Source organism: Chinchilla lanigera, unplaced genomic scaffold (assembly GCF_000276665.1).
Source record: "Chinchilla lanigera isolate Chin_1 unplaced genomic scaffold, ChiLan1.0 scaffold00014, whole genome shotgun sequence".
Classification (NCBI taxonomy): Eukaryota; Metazoa; Chordata; class Mammalia; order Rodentia; family Chinchillidae; genus Chinchilla; species Chinchilla lanigera.
The window spans coordinates 32,838,901-32,863,322 of record NW_004955415.1 but is presented as its reverse complement, the minus strand read 5'-3'; the positions used below and the strand labels follow the sequence as shown (position 1 = coordinate 32,863,322).

The following is a 24,422-nucleotide window of genomic DNA, read 5'->3' as shown; positions in this document are numbered from 1 at the left end:
GGATGGGGGGCGCCCTTGTTTTCCTTTTGGGGAGCAGATTCCCTCCTCTCCCGGGCGCCAGTGGCCCAGTTCTTCTGCTGTGGCGTTTCCGAGGCCCAGAGCTGTGTGGAGTGCGGAGCACCACCCCCTGCCCCCTTCCCCGGCAGGTCCTGGAGGGGCGCCCGCTGTCCTGGCCCTGGGGCGCGGGCAGGGTGGGCTCCTGGGGGTGGGTGGTGGGTGGGTTCTGATCTCAAGCACTTGCAAAGCTGCAGTCAGGGTTCCTTTTGGGCTGTGGTGTTAGAGGACCAGGGAGCGGGTGGGTGGGCACAGACCTGCGCTGGGGACCTCCACAGGCGCCGTAATTTCTCACAGAGGACCCCACAGGCATGGGCTGTCAGCCAGAGGGCGAGGCTGTGGCTGGCATGGAGACAGTCGCTTCCTACGTGAAAAGCCTGTGAAAACTGACCCATCTGAGGTGGGCGGCAGGGGCTGGGATGAGAGGCCCTTCGGAGGCCCTGGCCTGTGACGTTACGGCGGTCTGTGGAGCATCCCCTCGAGGGTGGTGGGGCGAGGTCCCTCCGAGCTGCCCCCTTCCCCACCCCAGGCCTCCCCGTTCAGGAGGCCTGGGCTGCGCTGAGGCCACCCCATCCGCCCCCCTCCACTCTCCTGGACTCCCCCACCGGCACCAGCCACTCTTCTTGCAGGCCGTGGTTTGGAAACCGCAGCACCGGATCCTTCCTCTCTCGGTGGGGCGTGGGGAGGGCCGAGGAGGTGTTGGAAACTTGGTGCTCGGGGGCGACCTTGTTGCCCAAGGCCCCAGGCAGATTTTTCCTCCTGTGTCCCCTTCCCGGAGATGACTTCTAACTGTCTTTCCTCCCCCTGACACCCTCTGACTAGATCAGGCTCCGAGACCTCCCACCACCCCCGTCTCACACACACACACCCTGGTTGGGGTAGCGGGGGAACCTGGGCACGGGGGACGAGGCTGGAGGCCAGGAATGCTGGACAGAGTTTGGGCCAACCCTAGGGGCATCGGAGACAGGGAGGTGGCAGGGCCTCAGAGCCTGAGCCAGGGCCCAAGAGCGGCTGGTTCCGGCCCCCTCTGTGCCTGACTCCCCTGCTCCTCCAGGAAGGGGTGCTCCCGGCTGCTTTGTGCCTGGGGAACCTGGGGCCAAGCTGTCCCTGGTGCTGGAAGGGAGGCTGAAGCTCCCCCGAGAGCCAGGTGGGAAGTGGAGCCAGGAGTGGCTCCTGCGCGGGGCTGGTGCCAGGTCCCTCCCTGTGCCGCTGGCGCTGGCCAAGAAGGAGCAGAGAATTCACAGCAGCCCTTGCCCGCCCCAGCCCTGCCCTCTGGGTTCTGCTAGCAGGGGAGTGACGGGGAGGCGCCAGCCCCCTGGCGGAGGGATATCCGGCAGCACCCTGGGAGGAGGAGGAGGGCTTGGCTACACTGACCCACCAGATTAGTAAGGGACAGGCCAGTAAGGGACGGGTGAGGAGCAGGTGACGTTGGGACACAAGGGGCAAGGGTGGGCAGGCCGGCGGCGGCCAACGAGATGCAGTTGAGGTTTTCCTCTTTTCAGGGAATTTGGGGGGTGGGGCGGGGCCCCCCACCTTTCTGACATCAACGCTGCCTTGGTCCCTCCTCCCGAGCCGGGGATGGTCGCAGGTAAATCGGGGTCCGGGGCAGGGGAGGTGGGGGGGTGGGCTGGGGCGGGCTGGGTCTTTATCCTAGCTCCTGGTTCCCTCCCTTGCCCCCTCCGAGCTGGACCTGGGACTGCCCCCGGAGGGACCCTCAGTTGGGCCTGGGCCTTGGCGTGAATTCTCTGCTCACCCTCTCTCCTCCGCCAGCACTAACCCTTTCTTCCCAGGTGGTCTGCGGAGCCTCCCTCGGAGCCAGGATTTCGTGGAGCCCCCAACCCTGTCTCTCTTCCCTTCACGCAGCTCTCCTCTGCCCTGCCCTGCCCTCCCGGGAGCCCCGTCACTCTCCATGTCCCAGTTCATCTACCCCAGTGCACCAGTGTCTGCTGCTGAGCCCAGCCCTGAGACCCTGCTGGCTGGGGTGGGGGGCGCGCGCCTTCCCACCTGGCCTAGCCTGGGGGCTGCCCCAGAGCTCCTCCTCAGCTACTGACCTGCAGGGGACCAGTGGGTGGGGGCGCAGGCTACACCAGGAGCACTGGGAGAGAGCTGACACCGCTCTGTCTCTCCCACGTTGGAGTTGGGGTGTTCCTGACACCCACAATGGGTTCAGAAACACCACTGTACCTTGCAGTTTTTCCGGGAGAAAGTGAAGTTTCTTTTCTTTTTTAAAAAAAAGTCTGTCCTAATGTGGTTGGTTAAGGGTAGGACACTGGACCCTAGTGCTTCTGTAGAGGTGTAGGAGAGTGCTGATCAGTTTGGGGTCACTGCTGCAGGGACAGTTCCCAGCCACCCACACTCACACCAGAACCGGCTCTGGGAGGGTGCTCGCCAGCCCTCATCCCTAGCCCGTGGGGTCTCGAGCAGGAAGGGAAGAGGGCGCCACCTCCCACACTAACCCTGCTCTTGATGGCCTGCAGGGTCCTCAACTCCAGGGAGAGGGGCAGCTGGGCGGGCGGGGTCCCAGCCTGGAAACCCCCCTCCCATCACCAGCCCTACCAAGCAACCGTGACTGCAGCAGCAGGGGGGACGGCCTGGTCCCCAGCACATGACCAACTCGCCTCTCTCTCTCCCCTCTCTCCCTCCGCCCCCCTTCGTGCCCGGCCCAGTCTTCGTGTGCCCCGGGACCCTGCAGAAGGTGCTGGAGCCCACCTCAACACACGAGTCGGAGCACCAGTCGGGCGCGTGGTGCAAGGACCCGCTGCAGGCGGGCGACCGCATCTACGTCATGCCCTGGATCCCCTACCGCACGGACACGCTCACCGAGTACGCCTCCTGGGAGGACTACGTGGCCGCACGCCACACCACCACCTACCGGCTGCCCAACCGCGTGGACGGCACGGGCTTCGTGGTCTACGACGGCGCCGTTTTCTACAACAAGGAGCGCACTCGCAACATCGTCAAGTATGACCTGCGGACACGCATCAAGAGCGGGGAGACGGTCATCAACACGGCCAACTACCACGACACCTCACCCTACCGCTGGGGTGGCAAGACCGACATCGACCTGGCCGTGGACGAGAACGGGCTGTGGGTCATCTACGCCACCGAGGGCAACAACGGGCGGCTGGTGGTGAGCCAGCTCAACCCCTACACGCTGCGCTTCGAGGGCACGTGGGAGACCGGCTATGACAAGCGCTCAGCCTCCAACGCCTTCATGGTGTGCGGCGTGCTCTACGTGCTGCGCTCTGTGTACGTGGATGATGACAGCGAGGCCGCCGGCAACCGTGTGGACTACGCCTTCAACACCAACGCCAACCGTGAGGAGCCTGTCAGCCTGGCCTTCCCCAACCCCTACCAGTTTGTCTCCTCCGTAGACTACAACCCCCGCGACAACCAGCTCTACGTCTGGAACAACTACTTCGTGGTGCGCTACAGCTTGGAGTTCGGGCCACCAGACCCCAGCGCTGGTGAGAATGGGGCCACCAGCCTGCCTGAGTTTGTCCCTTCCCAGCCCCAGGCCTCTGCTCCCAGGGTGAGGGGTCCACTCTGAGTCCTGGACCTGTAGGTGGGTTCAGGGAGGTGAAAGGAAGTCACAGCATGCTAGAGATGCACTCTGAATGCTCCACAGTTAACTCAGCTGAGGTGCACGGTCTACAGGTGACAGAATGTGACCACCCGGGTTTACAGATACAGAAATGGGCTCTGGATGGACAAGCCTGTAGCTTATCTGACCACTGGGTGCCTCGCCACCGGCCTGTGCTGCCCCTGCCCGGGGCTGCAGGCGTACCTGGTCCTGGGTGAGGCGGAACCCTGGGGACGCCCACTGTCCGCAGCGGACACAGCCTAGCTGCTGCGGTCAGCAGGGGAAGGCCCTTCTGGTGTGCCACTTCCTACCCCCAGCTGTCCTGCCCCAGCGCTGACCAACTCCAGGAAGCCTTAGTTAATCCAGCCTCCTTTGAAAAAGGGGAAACTGAGTCCCCCAGAGGAAAGGGTGACGAGATCACAGACCCCAGTCGGCAGGCACGTGGTGTGCGTGAGCAGCGGCTGTACTCAGGCCTCACCTCTCGGGGTGGCTTCTCCAGGGCATTTCTCCAGCCCGCCAATACCTTGCGTGGTCACCTGAGCACAGCGTATCTACTGGGACACAGAGAGGCTGGGACCTCAGCTTCTAGATCCAGTGGTCCCAGGGCACCTTTGTTCAATAGGTGAGGAGGAGCAAGGACTGCCAGGGAGTCTGTGTTGGGAGTGACCCCCTCTCTATCCCCTCTCTCTTCCAGGCCCAGCTACGTCCCCACCCCTCAGCACGACCACCACGGCCCGGCCCACGCCCCTCACCAGCACGGCTTCACCTGCAGCCACCACCCCACTCCGCCGGGCGCCCCTCACCACACACCCCGTGGGCGCCATCAACCAGCTGGGACCTGACCTGCCTCCTGCCACAGCCCCTGCCCCCAGCACCCGGCGGCCCCCAGCCCCCAACCTGCATGTGTCCCCCGAGCTCTTCTGTGAACCCCGAGAGGTGCGGCGGGTCCAGTGGCCAGCCACTCAGCAGGGCATGCTGGTGGAGAGGCCTTGCCCCAAGGGCACTCGAGGTGAGTGTAGCCGCTGCAGCCACCACCACCAAGGCTGGGCAGGTGGACGGGGCATGCACACCAGCAGCTCCACATACACACAGTTGCCCGGGCGGGGGTCTTGTCCCACTGCGGCGGGGTCCAGGGCACAGCGGCAGCACGGCCGGGCCCTGGCCACTAGAGCCGTGGAGGTGGCCTGGCAGCTGACCTGGCTGAGGTGGAGCAGCCAACTGCAGGATGGGCTTGCCAGAGAGGAGGCTTGAACATGGGCCCCGCTGGAAGGCCCCACCTCTAGCGGGCAGGGGCAGGAGAGGGGTGGTCAGGAGAGAGGGGTGAAGGCTGCCGCACCACTTCACATCTGTGTCTCCATGTCCCCTCCCTGCCCCCCACTGTCCACCCTCACTCTCACGCCTCCCTCTCGTCTATCCTCTGCTCCTTCCCCTGGCTGTCTGTCTCTACAGGAATTGCCTCCTTCCAGTGTCTGCCAGCCCTGGGGCTCTGGAACCCCCGGGGTCCTGACCTCAGCAACTGCACCTCCCCCTGGGTCAACCAGGTGGCCCAGAAGGTACGGCGCAGGCCCCTCACAAGATAGGCATGCACTTGGCCTCGGGGCTGAAGGCAGCCCATGGGGTCCGCACTGGTCCCGGGAGGCAAAGGGAGAGACGGGTGCAAAGCCAAGGCGGGGAGGGCAGGCTAGCACCAGACAGCTCTGAGTTGCCTCGTCCTGGCCTTTCCAGATCAAAAGTGGAGAGAATGCAGCCAACATCGCCAGTGAGCTAGCCCGCCACACTCGGGGCTCCATCTATGCGGGGGACGTGTCCTCATCGGTGAAGCTCATGGAGCAGCTCCTGGACATCCTAGATGCCCAGCTGCAGGCCTTGCGGCCCATCGAGCGAGAGTCAGCCGGCAAGAACTACAACAAGGTGGGCCTACGGCAAGGCAGATGGACACAGCTAGGGGCTCAGGAGGCCTCAGACTGGTAGCTCCAAGTCTATCATCTGTGAGGAAGGACCTGAGCCTTCCCCGATGATCCTGGGGTTCAGGGCCCAACCCCAGCTTGGTAGCAGAAACAGAGGGCGAGCCCTCCAGGCCCTGATGTGAGCATGCAGGGGTTAGGGAAGCAGCGATGGGGGCCCAGCCTGACGCTACTCCTGTGTCTTCCCCAGATGCACAAACGAGAGCGAACCTGCAAGGACTACATCAAGGTGAGGCCCCCGCCAACATGGAGACAGGTAGAGGTGGAAAGGAAGGGAACAAGAGGCCGTGGGGTACTCAGCGCTGTCCCCTGCCTGTGCAGGCTGTGGTGGAGACAGTGGACAACCTTCTCCGGCCAGAGGCACTCGAGTCCTGGAAGGACATGAATGCCACGGAGCAAGTGCACACGGCCACCATGCTCCTAGATGTGCTAGAGGAGGGCGCCTTTTTGCTGGCCGACAATGTCAGGGAGCCTGCCCGCTTCCTGGCTGCCAAGCAGAATGTGGGTGAGTACCACAGCCATGTGGGTCAGGCTGGGTGCAAGTCCTAAGCCCCAGAGACCATGGGGGAGGCTGGCCTCTGGTTGGGGACAGACCCTAAGGCCATGTGCCCTACCATCCCTTGTGCCCACAGTCCTGGAGGTTACCGTCCTGAACACAGAAGGCCAGGTGCAGGAACTGGTCTTCCCCCAGGAGTATCCCAGCGAGAACTCCATCCAGCTGTCCGCCAATACCATCAAGCAGAACAGCCGTAATGGTGAGCCAGATCTCAGGTGGGAACAGCATGGGCCACCCCGACCCAGCCCTCAGCTACCATCTCTGCTGTTCACAAAGGGCAAAGGTTCTGCACTTCCACCCAGGTTTATGTGCTCTCAGTGGGTGCCATAGGTCTGTAGAGCTGTCTCCTGGGCAGTAGCCCAGCTACCCCATAGCTCAGAGAGACTAGGACGAGAGAGGTCAGGCATCTGCCCAGGTCGCACAGGGAGGAAGAGTAGGTTAGAACCATCCCACACCCTGGCCTCTGTGCTGCCGTGCAAGTTGCCCACCCCTGAACAACGGTCTCGGGGCAAGGGTTCCAGGCGCCCCCCCCTCCACACCCAGGGCCAAGGCCTGGCTTCAGAAGTCCCTGTGCCCAGGGTGGCTAAGGCTATAGGGAGGCCTGGGTGGAGGATGCTGACTGAGGACAGCCACATCTGCTATCCCTGTCCTTCCCAGGGGTGGTCAAGGTTGTGTTCATCCTCTACAACAACTTGGGCCTCTTCCTGTCCACGGAGAACGCCACAGTGAAGCTGGCGGGTGAGGCAGGCACGGGCAGTGCCGGGGGCGCTTCCCTGGTGGTGAACTCGCAGGTCATCGCGGCATCCATCAACAAGGAGTCGAGCCGTGTCTTCCTCATGGACCCTGTCATCTTCACTGTGGCTCACCTGGAGGTAAGCCCACAGCCGGCAGTCCTGGACTGTGTGTGCCCTGCCCCAACAGCAAGTTACAGCCACTCCCTGGGGCTCATGCCATTTGTCCCCAGAGATCTGGCTGGCTGTCACCTTGGGCCCCACACCTCAGGTGCTTCTTTCCTGCTAGTTGCTATCCCTGGAGGTAGGAGTGGGGGCCAGAGTATGTTCCTGGTTCTGACCCCTGGTCGCTGTGCACGACAGGCCAAGAACCACTTCAATGCCAACTGCTCCTTCTGGAACTACTCGGAGCGCTCCATGTTGGGCTACTGGTCGACCCAGGGCTGCCGCCTGGTGGAGTCCAACAAGACCCACACCACATGTGCCTGCAGCCACCTCACCAACTTCGCCGTGCTCATGGCTCACCGAGAGATCGTAAGCTGCGGCGCACAGCTCCTCCAGGGCCCATTTCGCTGGCCCAGCTTTGCATGGCACCCTAGGGCGTGCACGGCGTGGGCAGTGCCAGGGAGGCCAGCCTCAGGGGTTGGGGGCTACCATCCTGTCCTGCCTGGGGCAGAGGCCACAGCTCTGCTTCCCTCTGGTCATGTCCGCCCTCTCCCGAGGCACTCTGGAGAAGCATGTCGCTGTCACCTTTGTCATCTCTCCACAAGCCTTCCAGAGCATGAGGAAGTGAGCAGCGCCTGCAGCGGGGTGGGGCTGGCAAGCGGGCCGGTGGGCAGCCCCGGAGGGCATTGCCTGCAGCTGGTGCCTGGCTGGGCCTTACGCACACCTGGCTGTGTGCAGCTGGAGGCTCTGAGCCTGCCCTGCTCCTTTCCTCCAGTACCAGGGCCGCATCAATGAGCTGCTGCTGTCCGTCATCACCTGGGTGGGCATTGTCATCTCCCTGGTCTGCCTGGCTATCTGCATCTCCACCTTCTGCTTCCTGCGGGGGCTGCAGACCGACCGTAACACCATCCACAAGAACCTCTGCATCAACCTCTTCCTGGCCGAGCTGCTCTTCCTGGTCGGGATAGACAAGACTCAGTATGAGGTGGGCTGAGGCCAGGCTGGGCCCGGGCCATGGCGGGGGCCGTGGTGCCAGTGGCTTGGCTTCCCTCACCAGTGGCTGGTGCTCCCTGCAGATCGCCTGCCCCATCTTCGCCGGCCTGCTGCACTACTTCTTCCTGGCTGCCTTCTCCTGGCTGTGCCTGGAGGGCGTGCACCTCTACTTGCTGCTGGTGGAAGTGTTCGAGAGCGAGTACTCCCGCACCAAGTACTACTACCTGGGTGGCTACTGCTTCCCAGCCCTGGTGGTGGGCATTGCAGCAGCCATCGACTACCGCAGCTACGGCACCGAGAAGGCGTGAGTGTCCCCTACCGTTCCTGCTGGCTCTCTGCTCAGTGGCACCCCTAAGGCCGGGACTCCCGGGTCACTGGCTTCTCTCCACCCTGGCCTGTTTTCTTTACAGCTGCTGGCTCCGAGTGGACAATTACTTCATCTGGAGTTTCATTGGACCCGTCTCCTTTGTCATCGTGGTAAGTGGCCAGCAGTGCCATCAGCTCTGGGCGCCTGCCCTGGTCCAGGCCGGCTCTGACCCTGCTCCCCCCGAAGCCCGAGAGGTGCTGGTTTGGGAAGTGCATCAAAACTGAGCAGCTGGCCAAGAGGACCAGGAGACCAAGTCTGCAGGGCCCCAGCGCCAAGGCCTGATCATCTGGCAGCTGGGATTGAGCTGCTACTGTGTCTTTTAACGCCTGGCGTGTCTGCTGGCTGCAGCACAGCCAGCACCCTGGGGTCCTCCCGACATGGACCCTGAAGCAGGAGTCACAGCTGAGACCTGGCAGGGCAAGCCCTGGCCCAGAGCCCACAGAGCGGGAGGAACTCAGCCCGCCTCCCCTGCCTCCCCAGGTGAATCTGGTGTTCCTCATGGTGACCCTGCACAAGATGATCCGAAGCTCCTCCGTACTCAAGCCAGACTCTAGTCGCCTTGACAACATTAAGTGAGCCCCAGCCCCTATCCCTGTCCCTGTCCCCCTGGGCCTCTGACCTCTCCCTGGGTCTCCTTCGATGGTGTGCTCGTAACACCAGTGTCACGTGTGGGTCTGAGTATCAGATGGGTGTTTTCTCACACTCACTACGCACCTACGTAGTGGTATGAAGAAGCATATGATTAGCACATCCAGCCTGTGGTTTTGAGGCCAAGTTCAAACATGGGTCCATTCAAGGGCAACTAAAGAAAACCAGGCTGCAGAACAGGGCTTAAGAGGTGTGGGAACAGGGAGGGCTGACTGAGGGAGGTGTCACCAAGCAGGCTGCCTGCCCCGAGACTGCTGCACCCCAGGCTGCGGGGTTGGGGGTAGGTGGTAGACTGTGCTGCCTCCTCTAGCAGGTCCCTGACCCATCTGTCCTGCTCCCCCAGGTCCTGGGCCCTGGGAGCCATTGCGCTGCTCTTCCTACTGGGGCTCACCTGGGCTTTTGGCCTCCTCTTCATCAACAAGGAGTCGGTGGTCATGGCCTATCTGTTCACCACCTTCAACGCCTTCCAGGGGGTCTTCATCTTTGTCTTTCATTGCGCCTTACAGAAAAAGGTGAGGCCAGCACCTCTACGGGACAGTCCCGTCTCAGGACAGGCCAGTGGCGGAGGTGAAGGGGACGCAGGCGCCCCAAGTCCCAGTGCTTCACATAGCACAGCCATGTCCGCTGGGAGGGAAGCCAGGCACGGGGTCAGGGATGATTCAGCCAGACAGCAACCCAGAGGAGCACAAAGGCAGAACGGGTCTGCGGCAGGAGTGCTCCTGCCACAGTGCAGGCGCAAGGCAGGCCCACGGGTAGGAGACGGCTGGGCACCAGCCTGATGGAGCATTTCCTATGCCGTGGTGCTGAAAGAACTGTGAATTCTGTGGTGACAGAAAGGTCCCTTTTAAAATAGATCTGTTACAGTCTAAATCTTCCCCCAAACATGTATGAAGGAGACAACAGTACAGGGGAGTGTGAAGAAGGGAGTGTAGGCGGCAGGCTGGGGACCGAAGCTTCAGAAACTGAGCTGAGGGGCTGGGGATTTAGCTCAGCGGCACAGAACCTGCCCAGCAAGCTCAAGGTCATGAGTTCGATTCCCAATACCAGGAAAAGAAAGTCTTAGGAAAAAAAGCCAGGTGTGGTGGTGCACGCCTATAATCCCAGCACTCGGGAGGCTGAGGCAGGAGGATCGTTGCAAGTTCAAGACCAACCTGGGCTACAAAGTGAGCTCAAGGCCAGCCTGAACTGCATAGCAAGACCCTGTCTCAAAAAGACAAAAAAAAAGAAAGAAACTGAGCTGAGCCAGGTGTTGTGGCACACACCTGCAGTCCCAGCACTCTGGAGGCTGAGGCAGGAGGGTTACCAGGAACTCAAGGCCAGCCTGGGCTACATAGCAAGACCCTGTCTGGGAAAAAAAAAAAAAAAAAAAAACAGCAACTGAGCTGAGGTGCCTACAGACCTCGTCCTGAAGGCACCAAGGACTGGGGCCAGGCTGCTGAGGGAAAGCAGAGGCAGGAGCGCAGGAGCACAGGAGCCCTGGCTCTAGGGGAGCTGGCCACACAAGAGCAGGGCCGCAGCGCAGGGGGGGCGGGGGGGGCTTGCTTCTTATACTTGCAGCACTCGGTTCTGGCTCCAGCACACACAGGCTGTGGCTCACCCAGGCATCAGAGCTGACCCCTGCACAGCGAGGTTCCCCACAAACATCCCTAGACCCGCACAGCCCAGCCTGGCCCCTCGCCCTGTGCCCATCTGCTCTCAGCACCCATGCAGGAGCCTCCTTGGGACCCAGCCCCATGCTGCCCTGGGCCTCACACCCCTCCCCAGAAAGCCATAGGTTACCTACCGCCTTCTTTCTCTTAGGCCTTGGCCTAAAGGTGTCCTAGTGAATCTCCCGATGTGCCCTAAATCCCAACACACAGCCTCCCTGCACCTGACAGCACTGTCCCATCCATTCCTGGCCACAGCTTGCTCCGCAGGACTGACAGCCTGGGACATACTGCACGGGGTACACACAGTCAGCCCTCTAGGCCCCTGCCTTCCACAAATACTTCAGAAAAAGAAACAACTAAACATGTTCAGGCTACTTTTGATCATTACTCCCCACACAACCCAGTGTAACAACTGTTTACAAAGCGTAGGCATTTTACTGGACGCTGTAAGTAGCCCACAGATGACTTAACGTGCGCGGAGATGTGTGCTGTAGTACTGTGCTGCTGGTATAAAGAACTTGAGCATCTGGTGACTTTGGTATCTGACGGGGTCGTGAACCCATCCCCCACGCCAAGGGCACTTACGTCACCTACACTTCAGCTTGAGCTGCTCAGATGTGGGCACTGCAAGGTAGGGGCTGGTTTTCATTGTGCCTGGCACACGGACTCTCCCGTGTTCTCCTGACTTGGGAATATATAGTCAGTGGAGGCAGAAAGGAGATGGGCCCCCTCAGAAGACAGTCTGAATGGGTGGCTGTCGGGGACAGGTGACGGAAGGCTCCTGGCTGACAGGTGCTGAGGCAAGAGCCTCTGGCTGGCCTCACAAAGGGGGCTGCTACCTGTTGCCTGTGACTGTCCCTGTCCATCCCCCAGGTGCACAAGGAGTATAGCAAGTGCCTGCGTCACTCCTACTGCTGCATCCGCTCCCCTCCAGGGGGCACACACGGCTCCCTCAAGACCTCAGCCATGCGGAGCAACACCCGCTACTACACGGGCACCCAGGTACTAGGGCGGGGCGGGGCCGTGGTGCCTGGGAGAGCAGTCTCAGAAGGAGCCCAGAGGACGGGCAGCACTAAGACCCCCACATGCCCCCATGTGTCCTCAGAGCCGGATTCGGAGGATGTGGAATGACACGGTGAGGAAACAGACGGAGTCCTCCTTCATGGCAGGGGACATCAACAGCACGCCCACCCTGAACCGAGGTGAGGGGCGTCCCTCTGCAGTAACAGCTCCTGACTGCCACAGGTCCCCGCCCCTCGTCTCTGGGCTTCCTTGTGACTTCTGACCCTTGGGCAGGTACCATGGGGAACCACCTCCTGACCAACCCCGTGCTGCAGCCCCGAGGGGGCACTAGCCCCTACAACACCCTTATCGCCGAGTCGGTGGGCTTCAACCCCTCCTCTCCCCCCGTCTTCAACTCCCCAGGTGAGGGCATCCTGGGTGCCTACGCGCGGGCTGCCCCTGGGGCCTGGGTACAGGGAGCCGAGCTCTGTGCTGACTTTCACCTTCTCTTTCCCTTCTGGCTGGCATGCAGGAAGCTACCGGGAGCCCAGTAAGTGTCTCTTTGCTCGTGGCTTTGCACATCCTTCAGATGGCTTCCCTCAGGGCCCAGAGCACAGGACACCTGTCCACCATGATGGACAGTGGCGGTGGAGTTGGGGCCATCAGGTGCAGACAAGGGGGTGAGGGGCTGAGCTCACAAATGGGGCCGAGGGGGCTGGGGATTTAGCTCAGCGGCAAAAGCGCCTGCCTGGCATGCGCAAGGTCGTGAGTTCGGTTCCCGGTACCAGAGAAAAAAAAAAAAAAAAAAACAAATGGGGCCGAGGGCTCAGATCTCTCATTACAGAGATTAGCCCTCACTCCTGCTGGGCAACTGCCTTTAAAGCAGGCAAGGAGGATGGGGGTGCGAGATCCGAATCCAGGGGATAAAGGGGAGTCCCCTCAGCCTCCTGACCAGGCTCTCTGCCCCACAGAGCACCCCTTGGGAGGCCGGGAAGCCTGTGGCATGGACACCCTGCCCCTTAATGGCAACTTCAACAACAGCTACTCCTTGCGAAGTGGAGACTTCCCACCGGGGGATGGGGCCCCCGAGCCGCCACGAGGCCGCAACCTGGCTGATGCCGCAGCCTTCGAGAAGATGATCATCTCAGAGCTGGTGCACAACAACCTGAGGGGCAGCAGCAGTGGGGCTAAGGGTCCCCCGCCGCCCGAGCCCCCTGTGCCCCCTGTCCCAGGGGGCAGTGGTGAGGAAGAGGCTGGTGGGCCCGGGGGCGCTGACCGGGCGGAGATTGAACTTCTCTACAAGGCCCTGGAGGAGCCACTGCTGCTGCCCCGGGCCCAGTCGGTGCTGTATCAGAGCGACCTGGACGAGTCGGAGAGCTGCACGGCAGAGGATGGCGCCACCAGCCGGCCCCTCTCCTCCCCTCCGGGCCGGGACTCCCTCTATGCCAGTGGGGCCAACCTGCGGGACTCGCCCTCCTACCCGGACAGCAGCCCCGAGGGGCCCAGCGAGGCCCTGCCCCCGCCTCCACCTGCACCCCCTGGGCCCCCTGAAATCTACTACACCTCGCGCCCACCGGCCCTGGTGGCCCGGAACCCCTTGCAGGGCTACTACCAGGTTCGGAGGCCTAGCCATGAGGGCTACCTGGCGGCCCCGGGCCTCGAGGGGCCAGGCCCTGATGGGGACGGGCAGATGCAGCTGGTCACCAGTCTCTGAGGGCACTCGTGGACCAGGGGCTGGCGGTTCGGGCCAGGGAGGAGACCCTGGGCAGGGCCCTCGTGGGAGAGGGAGACTGGTGGAGGTAGTGGCTGGTGGACCACTCTCCAGCGCCCCTTGGCCGTGGGCCCTAGGGTCCCCTCATGGGGCTCTGACGTGGGGGCCCAAGGTGCCAGGGTTCACAGACAGGGTTTCCCACCAGCCACGCGCACCAGCTCTGTTTGGGAGAAGGCCAGCGAGGTGGAGCCTAGAGGCCCCAGGGAGTAAGGAGGGAGAGCCCAGCAGGGTGCAGCCTGCCTCTTGTCTCTCCTCCCCGCATCCTGCCACCCCTGGAGGGAGCAGCAAGGGCTCTGGTCTCCCTGGGGGTGGGGCAGCTTCTGAAGCTGCCAAAGGCTTCCCTGGCTGTAGGACAGATGGACAAGCTGTTCCTGCACGGCAGCTCCTTGGAGACCGGGTCCTGCAGCCCGGGAGGAAGCCTGACCGTGGCCGAAGCCAAGGGGATGGGCCACGGTGATCTTGAGGTGGAACTTTCTCTGAAGCTCCTGCCCCCTTGCTGTTGTCCCGCCTCCCCAGCAAGCCTGCCCCACCCCCCAGAGTGCACCCAGTGACCCCTCCTGGGGCGACTCCTGACGAAGCACAACTCCCCGTGCCGGCCCTGGCCCACAGCAGCTCCAGGTCTGTGGGGTCTGTGGGCTCGGCACTCCGGGGAGCAGATCTCGGGTCTGGATCTCCCTGGGGAGTGGGTCCTGGGCTTGGATCTTTCCCTAGGGGGCCCTCTCACCCTTCCTCTCTCCTCCCCCATTGCTGTAAATATTTCAACGAAATGGAAAAGAAAAAAAAAAAGACAAAAAAAAAATCTCATCACTTGAAGCCACCGGGCGCCTGAGGCCCAGGCCGGCCCGGACTTTCTCCGGAGCAGAGGGCACTGCCACCCCGGCAGCCAGGACTTCTCCGTGTTCGTGTGCATCCCGGCCAGGGTGGGAGGGCCGCCAGAGCAGCTTTTTACAATCCAGAGACAGAAACAAAATCTAGAAGCAACAGCAAAACAAAGAACCCGTTTCCCTCCCGGCACCCTGCTCCGCACCCTGTCGTCAGCCCTTGGGGCGACACCTCACCACCTGCCCCAGGACCAAGGCTGCCTCCCTCTCTCTGCCTAGCCCGGGAGACACCCTCACACCCAAAGATGCTTTTGCCAAGACGCTGCGCTCCACCAGGCCTGCTTCCTGTACACTGCTTCTGGGACTCCGGGCAGCAGGCAGAGGAGGTGGACAGGGAAGGGCAGGGGCGGGTGAGGGCAGAGGCTTTGCTGTGGTCCTTGGGCTGGTGGTGGGACAGCAGGGGCGGAAGTGAGCGGTCACAGCCCCTTCACCCTCTGCCAGGGGGTCAGGACACCTGCGCTCCCCAGTCCCGCGCAGCCTGCCTGGCTAGGTGTCTCCTGGGCGCCTCCCCTCCCAGCCCCTTCGGCGTGGCGGTCCAGCCTCCCCAGCCCCACCCATTGCCACACTGGCGCAGCACCTCATTGCCATTGCCCCGGGGCGGCCCTCCGCCTCTGTGACCTCTCCTGTCACTCTCCCTTTCTCACAAGTGCCATGAGTTTCAAACATCTCCGGGTCTCAGCCTGCTGCTGCCATGAACTTCTTTGGGTGAAGGGGGAGGGGCTCCAGAGGAACTGGGGAAGGGGACAGGTAGGTGGCTGGAGGGACCCTTTTTGCTGCTAGAAAGCCCCCTCCCTTCTCCTGGGGAGCTGGGGCTGGCTTGTCCCCACCAATCAGGAGAGAAGGGTCGGACCAAAGATGGTGGTTTGTCCCACAGGGGAGCAGGCATGGGGGGAGGTGGGGTGCAGTTCCATCTCTGGCTTTTTCTGGGGGAGTCTTAACCCATTTCACCCTTGGGCAAGGTTGAGGGGGAAGAGGAAGGGCAGGGAGGGTCTTGCCCCAGGGCTGTGAGCAGAGCCCTGGAGCTTACCGGCCCAGCACCCCAGGTGTGCAGGGCTGCCCTGCGGAGACAGCTCAGAGCTCCCGCCTGAAGGTGAGAAGAGCTGAGTCCTCTCCAGAACTAAGTCCTCCCCTCAGTCCAGCCCTCCTGTCTCTCCAGACTCGGACAATCAAGAGGGGAGAGGGTGTAGCTGGCCCTTGGAATCACCTCCGGGCTGTGTGGCACAGCCCCCTGGTGGGGCTGGGTACCACTGCAGTCCCATGCAAAGCCACCCAGAGAGCCCAGGTGTCCCTGCCCCGACCAGACCTGGTGCCTTGATGCCCCCACCCCAGCTGGCACGGTACAGAGAAGGGTCTTGGTTTCCTTTCCTGCTCCCCTCCTTTTGCTCCCAAATCTTAATTCTTTCTCTCTCAACCTTTTTCTTTTGGGTTCCCTGCCTTCCCTTCCTCTCCTGTCGCCACCTCTCCGTGTCTTTCTCGCCGTCTCCGTGCTCCCTTCCCGCGCGCCCTCCGTCCTCTGGGCCTCCCCACGTCCCCCAGCCCGCCCTCCCTCCTCGGTCTCCTTTTCGATATGCCAAACCAATTTTGGGTCGAGTGCATTTAACAAGAACAAAACAAAAGGCTCATAACAAGAACGTTTCAGAAAAAAAAACAAAAAGTTTTAAAAAAATTGTTGAGTCAAAAAGTCAAACAATAAAGAAATTAAGATTTCTTGGAAAGACAAGAGCGGCGTGACTCATTGGGGGGCAAGAAAGGGGCGGGGGCAGCCGTGCACCCCAGGAATCTGCACTTGGGCACCCAACCCTCCCTAGGGCGGGGCTGTGGATGGCTGGAACAGCTCGGTGAGTCCCTGGGATGACTCCGCAGGCCCCGTGCAGTTTCCCTTGGAGCCCTTGCAATGCTCCATCTCACAGGTGAAGAAACTGAGGCTTATGGTGTCTAGGCACATACTCAGGGATCTGCCAGTGCCATGCTACTCCTCACAGAAGTCCTTGGGCTTGACACCTGTCCCCAGGCTGTTCGGACCAAAGCCTGTGAACATTACAGCCAATCCCTGGCCTGGACTTCCACATGCTGCCGATACCACGGAACTATGTCACCTGTAGGTCACATGGCCCACATGTAACTGTGGTGGTCACAGACATGGCTGAACAGTGGGAGACTCTGCCCTCGGCCAGCACACTCACCCCTGCCTCACCTCCCACGCCACCCCAGACGGTCCTTCCCAACTCCAGACCTCCAGATGCTGGCGAGCCCAGGTCAACCCTCTGCCCTCCCTGTTACATCTACCTCCTGGGAGGTCTCCATCTCCCGGGTTAGCTGAATGACAATGGCTCCCAAGGGGGCTCTCCAGACTGCTGTCCACTGGAGCCCTGTGACACACACCCTTCCTGGGGTCCTGCAGCTCTCCACCCGCAGGCCGCCCTGTCCCTCCCGTGGTCCTACTCTCACTCGAGCTGCACACCCATCCTGCCTGTATCTAATCTGGCAGGAGCTGTAATGTGCTTGAATCCCTCAGCAGCCAGAGTTAACGAGTTCTCCCCTCTTGGCTCCAGCCACCCCAACTGTCACCAGGACCACACAAGTACCCTAGCTAGCTCCCTGTCCCTCTGCAGGCTTTTCTCAACACGGAAACCAGAGTGACCTTGGGAAACACATCCTGTCCTCAGCTCACTCCAGTGGGCTCGCCAGCAAAGGCCGGGGTTCATACTGCACCCCACAGCACCAACCTCCTGCCAGCCTCGGGCCACCACGTTCAGCCAAGAAGGGAACCTAAGGGTGCTCTAGGGCCTGTGCACCCACGTGGTGCCCACTCATGTCCCTGCCCAGCCCACACGTGCGTGCAGGAGGGAGGCAGCGGTCTGGCCCCCGCCTCCCATCACAGAGTCAGGGCTGTCACCGCCCCCCGCAACACCCCGCAGGTGGAATGTCGCCTCTACTTCGACCCCCAAGGACAGGCGTGCAGGGCTCTGCCTGAGGGCTCCTGTGCTGCCACCCCTACAGGCCCATCCTTGCCCCTTGCCCTGTCCCTCTGCTGCTGGTGGTCAGGGCCTGCTGGCCTCTTCCCCACCATGCCCTTCGCAAGTCACAGGTACTCTCCCTGCCCTGATCCCCGCTCACTTCTATCTGACCCATCCAGCTGCCTGTCACCACGCCGCCTCTGTCCTCCCGGCCCAGCCATCACTTCGGGCCAGCCGGGCCTCCCCAGAAGGGGTCCCAAGCAGTCACACGTGAGCGTGAGTGTGACTCCGCCACAAGGAGCACAGAATAAGGCAACCCGACACAGCAGCACAGCAAAGGTTACAGAGATTACGCACAGCCATTCAAACACACTGCCCCTGACCCACTAAAGGCCGGGGCACAGAAGACCAGTAAATGACATGCACGTATGTTCACGATATCAAATGTAAATGGTTGGACAGAAAAGAGCGGGTAGCTGGGCCGGGTGGCGTGAGCCTGTAATCCCAGCAGTTGGGAGGCCGAGGCCGGATGATCTTCATGCATTCAAGACCAGTCTGAACTAGAATTCAAGGCCCCCCTGAACTACAAAGTGAGACCCTGTCTCAAAAAACCAAAACTGGCAGGCATGGTGGCACACGCCTATAATCCCAACACCCAGGAGGCTGGGGAAGGAGGATCGCCATGAGTTCGAGGCCAGCCTGTGCTACATAGTGAGTTCAAGGTGAACCTGAACTATACAGTGAGACCCTGTCTCAAAACAAAACAAACAATAAACCCAAAAACTAACTAAATAAAGACAAAGTAAAATAAGATCCTATTTTTGGTTTGCTTTTAAATGGCATATTTATGCAAAGTGTAGACATATACGAATTGTGTATATACAAATATAAATTGTACATACAGTCTAGAAAGTAAAGGCTATCCACCAGAATATTCAGTTCATCTGTAGCAGGTAACTTTTACCTTATCATTTAAATCTTTTAGCTTTAAACATCTATTACTTCCGTAAGAGGGAAAAGTGTGTGTCCTACTCGTTATGTGAGAACAGAGGCCTGCAGCGATCAATACGACTGAAGGACGGGGTGTGCTGACAGCACTGACCAGTGTGTGGTAACATTTGAAGTGCGGTGCTGGCATGGAAGAGACAGCTGTGGAAGAGACCTGTGAATCGATGGAAATTTGCACTGTGACCATGCCAGCACTTTCAGTCACCGGGGATGGACAAGCCCAGAAGGTCTTATTAAATTCTGCAACCCTTCCTTTCTCGCTCTTTTGTTTGTTCTTGTTTTTTGGAGACAGGCTCTCACTATGTAGCCCAGGCTGGCCTCGAACTTGCAGCAATCTTCCTGCCTCAGCCTCCTGAGTGCTAGGATTACAGGTGTGCGCCATCAAACCCAGCCCTAAATCCATTAAACTTTAACCTACAAACTGCTCCACCTGCTTATTTTTATAGAGCTCTTGATTGTCTGGCTTAACGAAAAAGCTGGATTCTTACACAGACTCATGCAATGATCTGCTGAGTTGTTGTGGGGTTTAAGGTTTTTCATTTTGTGTTTGTTTGTTTACAATACATACTTAGAAAAGGGAGGCATGTTTTAATAACCTTTGCAGATACCTGGGGATATCCATCCCACTTTGTAACTGCACCAAAACTCAGTAAAAGGCACCTAACTCAACCAGTTACTGCAATATGGATCACAAAAGTTTCGCATACCCTGGCATATTAAAACCTACTGTCCATCCTATGCTTTTCATTGCTTTTTCCTTTTTGTTTTGTTTCATTTTCATTTGTTGTGGTTTGGTTTTGAAAGAGGTTCTCCTTACGTACCCCAGACTGGCCTCAAACTCACAGCAGTCCTTCCGCCTCAGCCTCCCAAGTGCTGGGATGATGGGTGTGCACCACCATGCCCAGCACACAATTTTTTTTTTTTTTTTTGCATGAGGGAGGGAGGTTGAGACAGGGTCTCACTCTGTATCCCAGGCTGACCTCGAACTTGTGTTAATTCTCCTGCCTCAGCCTCGCAAGTACTGAGATTACAGGTGTGCAGTACTACACCTGGCACATCACAAGTTGGTCTTCAGGAAAAAGCGATCTGCTGAATTCATAACATTTCACTATATAGTGTTTAAAAAGCGTATTTGTTAATATCGCCATTGACCTCATCAGTATTAAATCATGGGAAAACTGTTAAGCTCATTATGGTGAGTTAAAGCTTTCTAAATGACTAAGTTTTACAGTTGTCACTATCACTTATTGGTCTTGAAGGGACCAAGTTACTTCTTTCATTACTGAGAACATGTGGTCACAGATCCTCCCAGCACTCTGGGAGGCTGAGGCAGGAGGTCACAAGTTCCAGCACAGCTTGGGCAACCCTTTCTCAAAACAGAAATACAACAGAAAGGGCTGAGGACATAGCTCAGGGTGAGGGCTCTGGATTCAATCCCCAGTGTGGGGGAAAGTGATCCTAATCTGAATGATGTTCCCTGAAAAAGCCCCACTGGTTGCACCTCGGAGCAAAGGACCTTCAAGCCTTACCTCAACGCCCACCAGCCTCCAGCAAGCAATGTCATGGCGCTGGGACCTGTGGGGACCTCCCTCCTCCCCACAGAGCACCCCGAAAACACAGACGGGGCCAGTCTGTGACATGACTGGCGCAGTCCACTGCCTCCTCAAGGTCACTGGTGAGTGGGCCGGTGTTGGTGCAGGGTTGACTGTGCAGCAGCTCAGTGGCAGCACCTTGACACCAGCAGTCTCACCCTGCCTTGCCTTCGTACCAGTAATGCAAATAACAGCCCGGTGCAAACCAGTAAGACAGAGCTGATGCCAGGGGCCTCCTGGGGGTCCTGGGGACTCTCAAGGGATCCCACTTTGAGAACCACTGGACTGTCAACAAATGGAACTGGGACAACTGGGTGACCATGAAGACAGAATAAGTCACAGCCGTCTCACGTCACAAACAAGAGCAGATTCAGGGTAGTTTTTTTGAGGAAAGGTCTTGATATGTAGTTCAGACTCGCCTTGAATTCACTATGTAGCCCAGGCTGATTCTCTCCAACCCCAGGCTGGTCTTGAACTCACGGTGATCCTCCTGCCTCAACCTCTCTAGTGCTAGGATTATAAGTGAGTGCCACATTAAGGAGAAAACATAGTATTTCTTGTGTGTGTGTGTGTGTGTGTGTGTGTGTGTGTGTGTGTGTTTTGTTTTTTGAGACAGGGTTTCACTCTGTAGTCCAGGCTGGCCTTGAACTCTCTATGTGGCCCAGGCTGACCTCAAACTTGCAAAACTCCTGCCTCAGCCTCCTGAGTGCTAGGATTATAGGTGTTCGCCATCACACCTGGCTAAAACACAGGATTTCATATAGAACTTAGGGTAGGATTTCTTGCCTGTGGGTAGGTGAGAAATAAAATTGAAACGGATAACAAAATAACAGATATTAATTCTGATGACATTAAAATAATAATGCTTAGAAACTGAACATCAAGACACTATAAAAACAAAAAGGCAAGCCTTGGAGTGAGAACTCATTGAGCTGAAGACAATCCAGAAGACAACTGGGCAGAGATGTGAATGGGCAAGGCACAGAGAAAAGCTCACGGCCACTCACTGTGCAACCACAGCAACCTCACTAGCGACCAGAGTAATGCAGCTGAAAGCACTAACACACCACCTGACGGATGTCTACGGCTTCCACCGCCAGTGTCGACAAGGGCACTGAGCAACAAGAATGTGAATGGCGGAGAAGTGGCCAGGTCACTCTGAAGGCAAGCTGGAATAGCTGGAAAAGTAAGTATTCCTGCCAGGTATGGTGGCACATGCCTGTCATCCCAGTATTCAGGAGGCTTAGGAAGGAAGACTGTCTTGAGTTTGAGCCCAGCCCAGGCTATGTGGTGAGTTCAAGGTCCGCCTGGACTACACAGCAAGACCCTGTGTCCAAAACCCCTTCACGCCCACAAAATGGGAGCAACACCACGGTGTACACTGGAGCATTATGTGCAATGGAAGAGAACTGAAAATACCCTAAATATCAAGCAAGTGGTGGTAGGTAAATAAGCGGCATCCACAGAATGTTCGTGGGCACAGAAATACTCTCATCCTGCAGCCCGACGTGGCGTCCGCCAGCACAGACAGCTCCTGAGCAGACAGAGGTGGCTAGCAGGACTGCAGACAGGATTTTGTGTTTTGCTTGAGATAGGGTCTCACTGAGTTGCCCCTACTGGCCTCCAACTTTGGATCCTCCCTTCTCAGCCTCATGGAGCAGCTGGGATCACAGACATGCACCACCATACCTGGCCCAAAGTTTTCATTTTAGTTTTATCTAATTTTAATCTAATCAGCAGTAGTCACCTTATCAGATGGCACAGCTATGTAGCATTAAAAATAAATGAATTAGAGCCATATACCTGTTCTGACATAGCTCGCTCTCTAGAGGTATCACTCTGGATGGGAAAAGGAGGGCCAGGGCCGGGGTAAAGCCAGGCAAGGGGGAAGGGTCACCCAAGAGGGAGCCTGAGTAAGCACCATCTCAGCAGTTCATGTTGGCCTCCAACTTGCAGCAACCTTCTTGCCTCAGCCTCTTCAGCACTAGGATTACAGGCATGCCCTACCAAGCCCAGAAGCACCTCCTTAAATTTTGATCCCTAGTGTGTCGCCTGACTCACCCCAGAGCCAGCCCTATCAGAACAAAGTCGGTATCACACTGCATCAGGGCTCACCAAGACCACCTAGAGCTCTGATGCTGACACGGAGGACACAGGCACATGCACAACTTCGTTCATTGCAGCAAAAAGGGCACATGGGCTGAAATTTGAGGGACACCAGGCACGAGGGTCCCCAAGTCCTCCCTGGGGAGGAAACACACCAGGAAGCTCATTAGTAGCTCAGCGCCCAAGGTGTTTATGGAGGCTGACCATGCATCAGAATTCCAGACTCCAGAAAGAAAGCAAGAACCACCAGAACCCTTGTGGTGGCTTCCTGGAAGATGGTGGAGCAGTGAACAGCAGAGAAACAGCTTCTCCAAGATTTGGTGTCCAGACACTGGAATATAGCAGCGAGAAGAGGAGGGAAGTGAGTCTCTGGGACCCAGCAAGGCTCTGAAGTAAGAACTGAAGCCCACAGGGAGAGTGAAAAGAGACACCCCGATGCAGAAGAAGGAAGTAGCAATCAGTGCTTTGTCCCTGAGCCCAGACTCACTGCTTGGGAGGAGCAGCTCAAACCTACAGATGCTCGGTGACTACTGGCAACCCCAGAGGTCTCCATGGAGAAACGCACCAGTGGAATGGAGCTGTGGACACTGCAGACTGCAGTGGCTCCTGAGTTATTTGAGTTCAGACGTCCCCCAGGAGGGGGCGACTGGCCAAGAGCCATCTTGGAGAGGCGCCAACTGAGCTTGGAATTCAGAGCCACTTTGGGCCAGCTCCATCCAGCAGCACCCAGTGTCAGGGTGAGGCAGAACCATGTTCAAATCTGCAGGAGGTCAAGGAGCCAAATTCAAGCTGGCGGGGAGCCGAGTTCAAGCCAGCAAGAGGCACAAGGAGTGCTGCAGGCTGAACAAACTGGGTTCTAGCCTCACAGCCAGAAACTAGCCTGAACTTTAGCATAACTAAAGGTGCAGGTTTGCTGGGATTACCCACAATCCCACCGTAATTTTACAGCTGGTTGGCTGGGATTAACCAATACAGGTCTGGATTCTGACTGTTCATGCTGTCTACCAGTGACACCAGAGACACACCTTGAAGTACACATTTCTTTTCTGATTTTTTCTCTTTCCTTGTTTTGTTTTTCTTTTTTGTTCTTGTTTTTATATGAGTGTAAACATTGTTTCTAGTTTTTTTGTCATTGTTTTGTTCCCTTCTGCTCGTTTTTATTTCTTGCTTCTCTCTTTCCCTCTTGTCTTCATCAGTTTCCCAAAGTTCATGTGATTTTCCTTAGTTCTTGAGCCTTGCATCTAATCTCTTCCTCGTCTTTTATTTCTGTATTTTTCTCTCTAACCCCTTTAAATTTTCTCCCCTGAGGGAACTATCACCATACCGACAGCACATTTACTGTCTACAATTTTCTGGCTTGTTTTAGATTTTATTATATAATCACATATCTATTTCATATAGTTAAAGGTATCACATTAATAGTTACTACAGTCTGTCATTTTCTAGGCAGTGTTTGATGCTATTGTTATTGTTGATTGTACTACTTTACCCAAAGTGATATAACTATTCCAATCAGTTTTTCTTCCTGGTATGCCAACACTGAGATTGGCAAAGGATTATAAACAATACTGTAGGTCAGTACCAAAGAACCAGGGGCTAGGCCCAATAGGCAGCAACTTCTCACCTCCAATAAATTGAAGAGGTAAGATCTTGTAAAGGATTCAAAATACACAAACCTGCTATACCTGGAAGACACCTCTGAGAAGTAGTCATTTCCTAAGGGTTTTAAAAACTAGCAATAAAGCTACTCACCATAAGCAATTTACAAGAATCAACCCAGGAATTAAACTAAAAAAGAAAAAGAAAATGAGAAGGCACTTTTTAAGCAAGATGCAACCTCTGACTTCTAGCTCACCAAATGCAAGCCCAGAGGACAATGAGATGGAACAATTCCAAAGCCACCCACCTGGACTCTCTGATCATGATAACAGCAGAAGTAACAAAACAGATGAGGGGCTGGGGATTTAGCTCAGCAGCACAGCGCCTGCCTGGCAAGTGCAAGGTCGTGAGTTCGAGTCCCAGTACCGGGGGCGGGGGGAAACAAACCAAAACAGATGAATGAGGCTCTAGAAAAAAATCAAATGAGAAATAATTTTTCTGGTAACTACAGAGATGGTGACCATAATGAAAGACATACTTAGTGACTCTAGAGCAGATACAGCTTAAAATATAGAAGAGTTTAGGAAAATTATGGAAACCATGAATGCCCAACTATGTTGGAATCCATGAAACAAATTCAAACAGATATCCAGTAAAATTCCATTCAAAGTATATACAGCAGAATGAGCTAATGTGAGGGTAGAATATCAAATATAGAAGGGATCCGGGGATATAGCTCAGCAGCACAGCACCTGCCTGGCAAGCACAAAGTCCTGAGTTCAATACCTGCAGAACA

At 57.7% G+C, this 24,422-nt stretch overlaps 1 protein-coding gene across 3 annotated transcripts in view; it reads left to right on the top strand.

Annotated features, from left to right (window-relative positions):
• The window catches only part of Adgrl1 (adhesion G protein-coupled receptor L1), a 34,563-nt gene extending 20,306 nt beyond the window's left edge, over positions 1 to 14,257 (top strand). For 2 of the 3 annotated variants that reach the window (XM_005381088.2, XM_005381089.2), the window contains 19 exons: positions 2,721 to 3,521; positions 4,332 to 4,646; positions 5,087 to 5,190; positions 5,363 to 5,548; positions 5,792 to 5,830; positions 5,923 to 6,106; positions 6,234 to 6,356; positions 6,815 to 7,029; positions 7,252 to 7,422; positions 7,829 to 8,038; positions 8,130 to 8,350; positions 8,457 to 8,523; positions 8,894 to 8,985; positions 9,405 to 9,573; positions 11,584 to 11,712; positions 11,816 to 11,912; positions 12,007 to 12,135; positions 12,245 to 12,262; positions 12,684 to 14,257. In XM_005381088.2, the coding sequence (XP_005381145.1) occupies positions 2,721 to 3,521; positions 4,332 to 4,646; positions 5,087 to 5,190; positions 5,363 to 5,548; positions 5,792 to 5,830; positions 5,923 to 6,106; positions 6,234 to 6,356; positions 6,815 to 7,029; positions 7,252 to 7,422; positions 7,829 to 8,038; positions 8,130 to 8,350; positions 8,457 to 8,523; positions 8,894 to 8,985; positions 9,405 to 9,573; positions 11,584 to 11,712; positions 11,816 to 11,912; positions 12,007 to 12,135; positions 12,245 to 12,262; positions 12,684 to 13,426 (4,013 nt within the window). In that variant the 3' untranslated portion in view covers positions 13,427 to 14,257. The remainder of the gene's footprint in view (positions 1 to 2,720; positions 3,522 to 4,331; positions 4,647 to 5,086; positions 5,191 to 5,362; positions 5,549 to 5,791; positions 5,831 to 5,922; positions 6,107 to 6,233; positions 6,357 to 6,814; positions 7,030 to 7,251; positions 7,423 to 7,828; positions 8,039 to 8,129; positions 8,351 to 8,456; positions 8,524 to 8,893; positions 8,986 to 9,404; positions 9,574 to 11,583; positions 11,713 to 11,815; positions 11,913 to 12,006; positions 12,136 to 12,244; positions 12,263 to 12,683) is intronic. The other variant, XM_013512288.1, reaches the window with a different exon arrangement.
• The last annotated feature ends 10,165 nt before the right edge of the window (positions 14,258 to 24,422 follow it).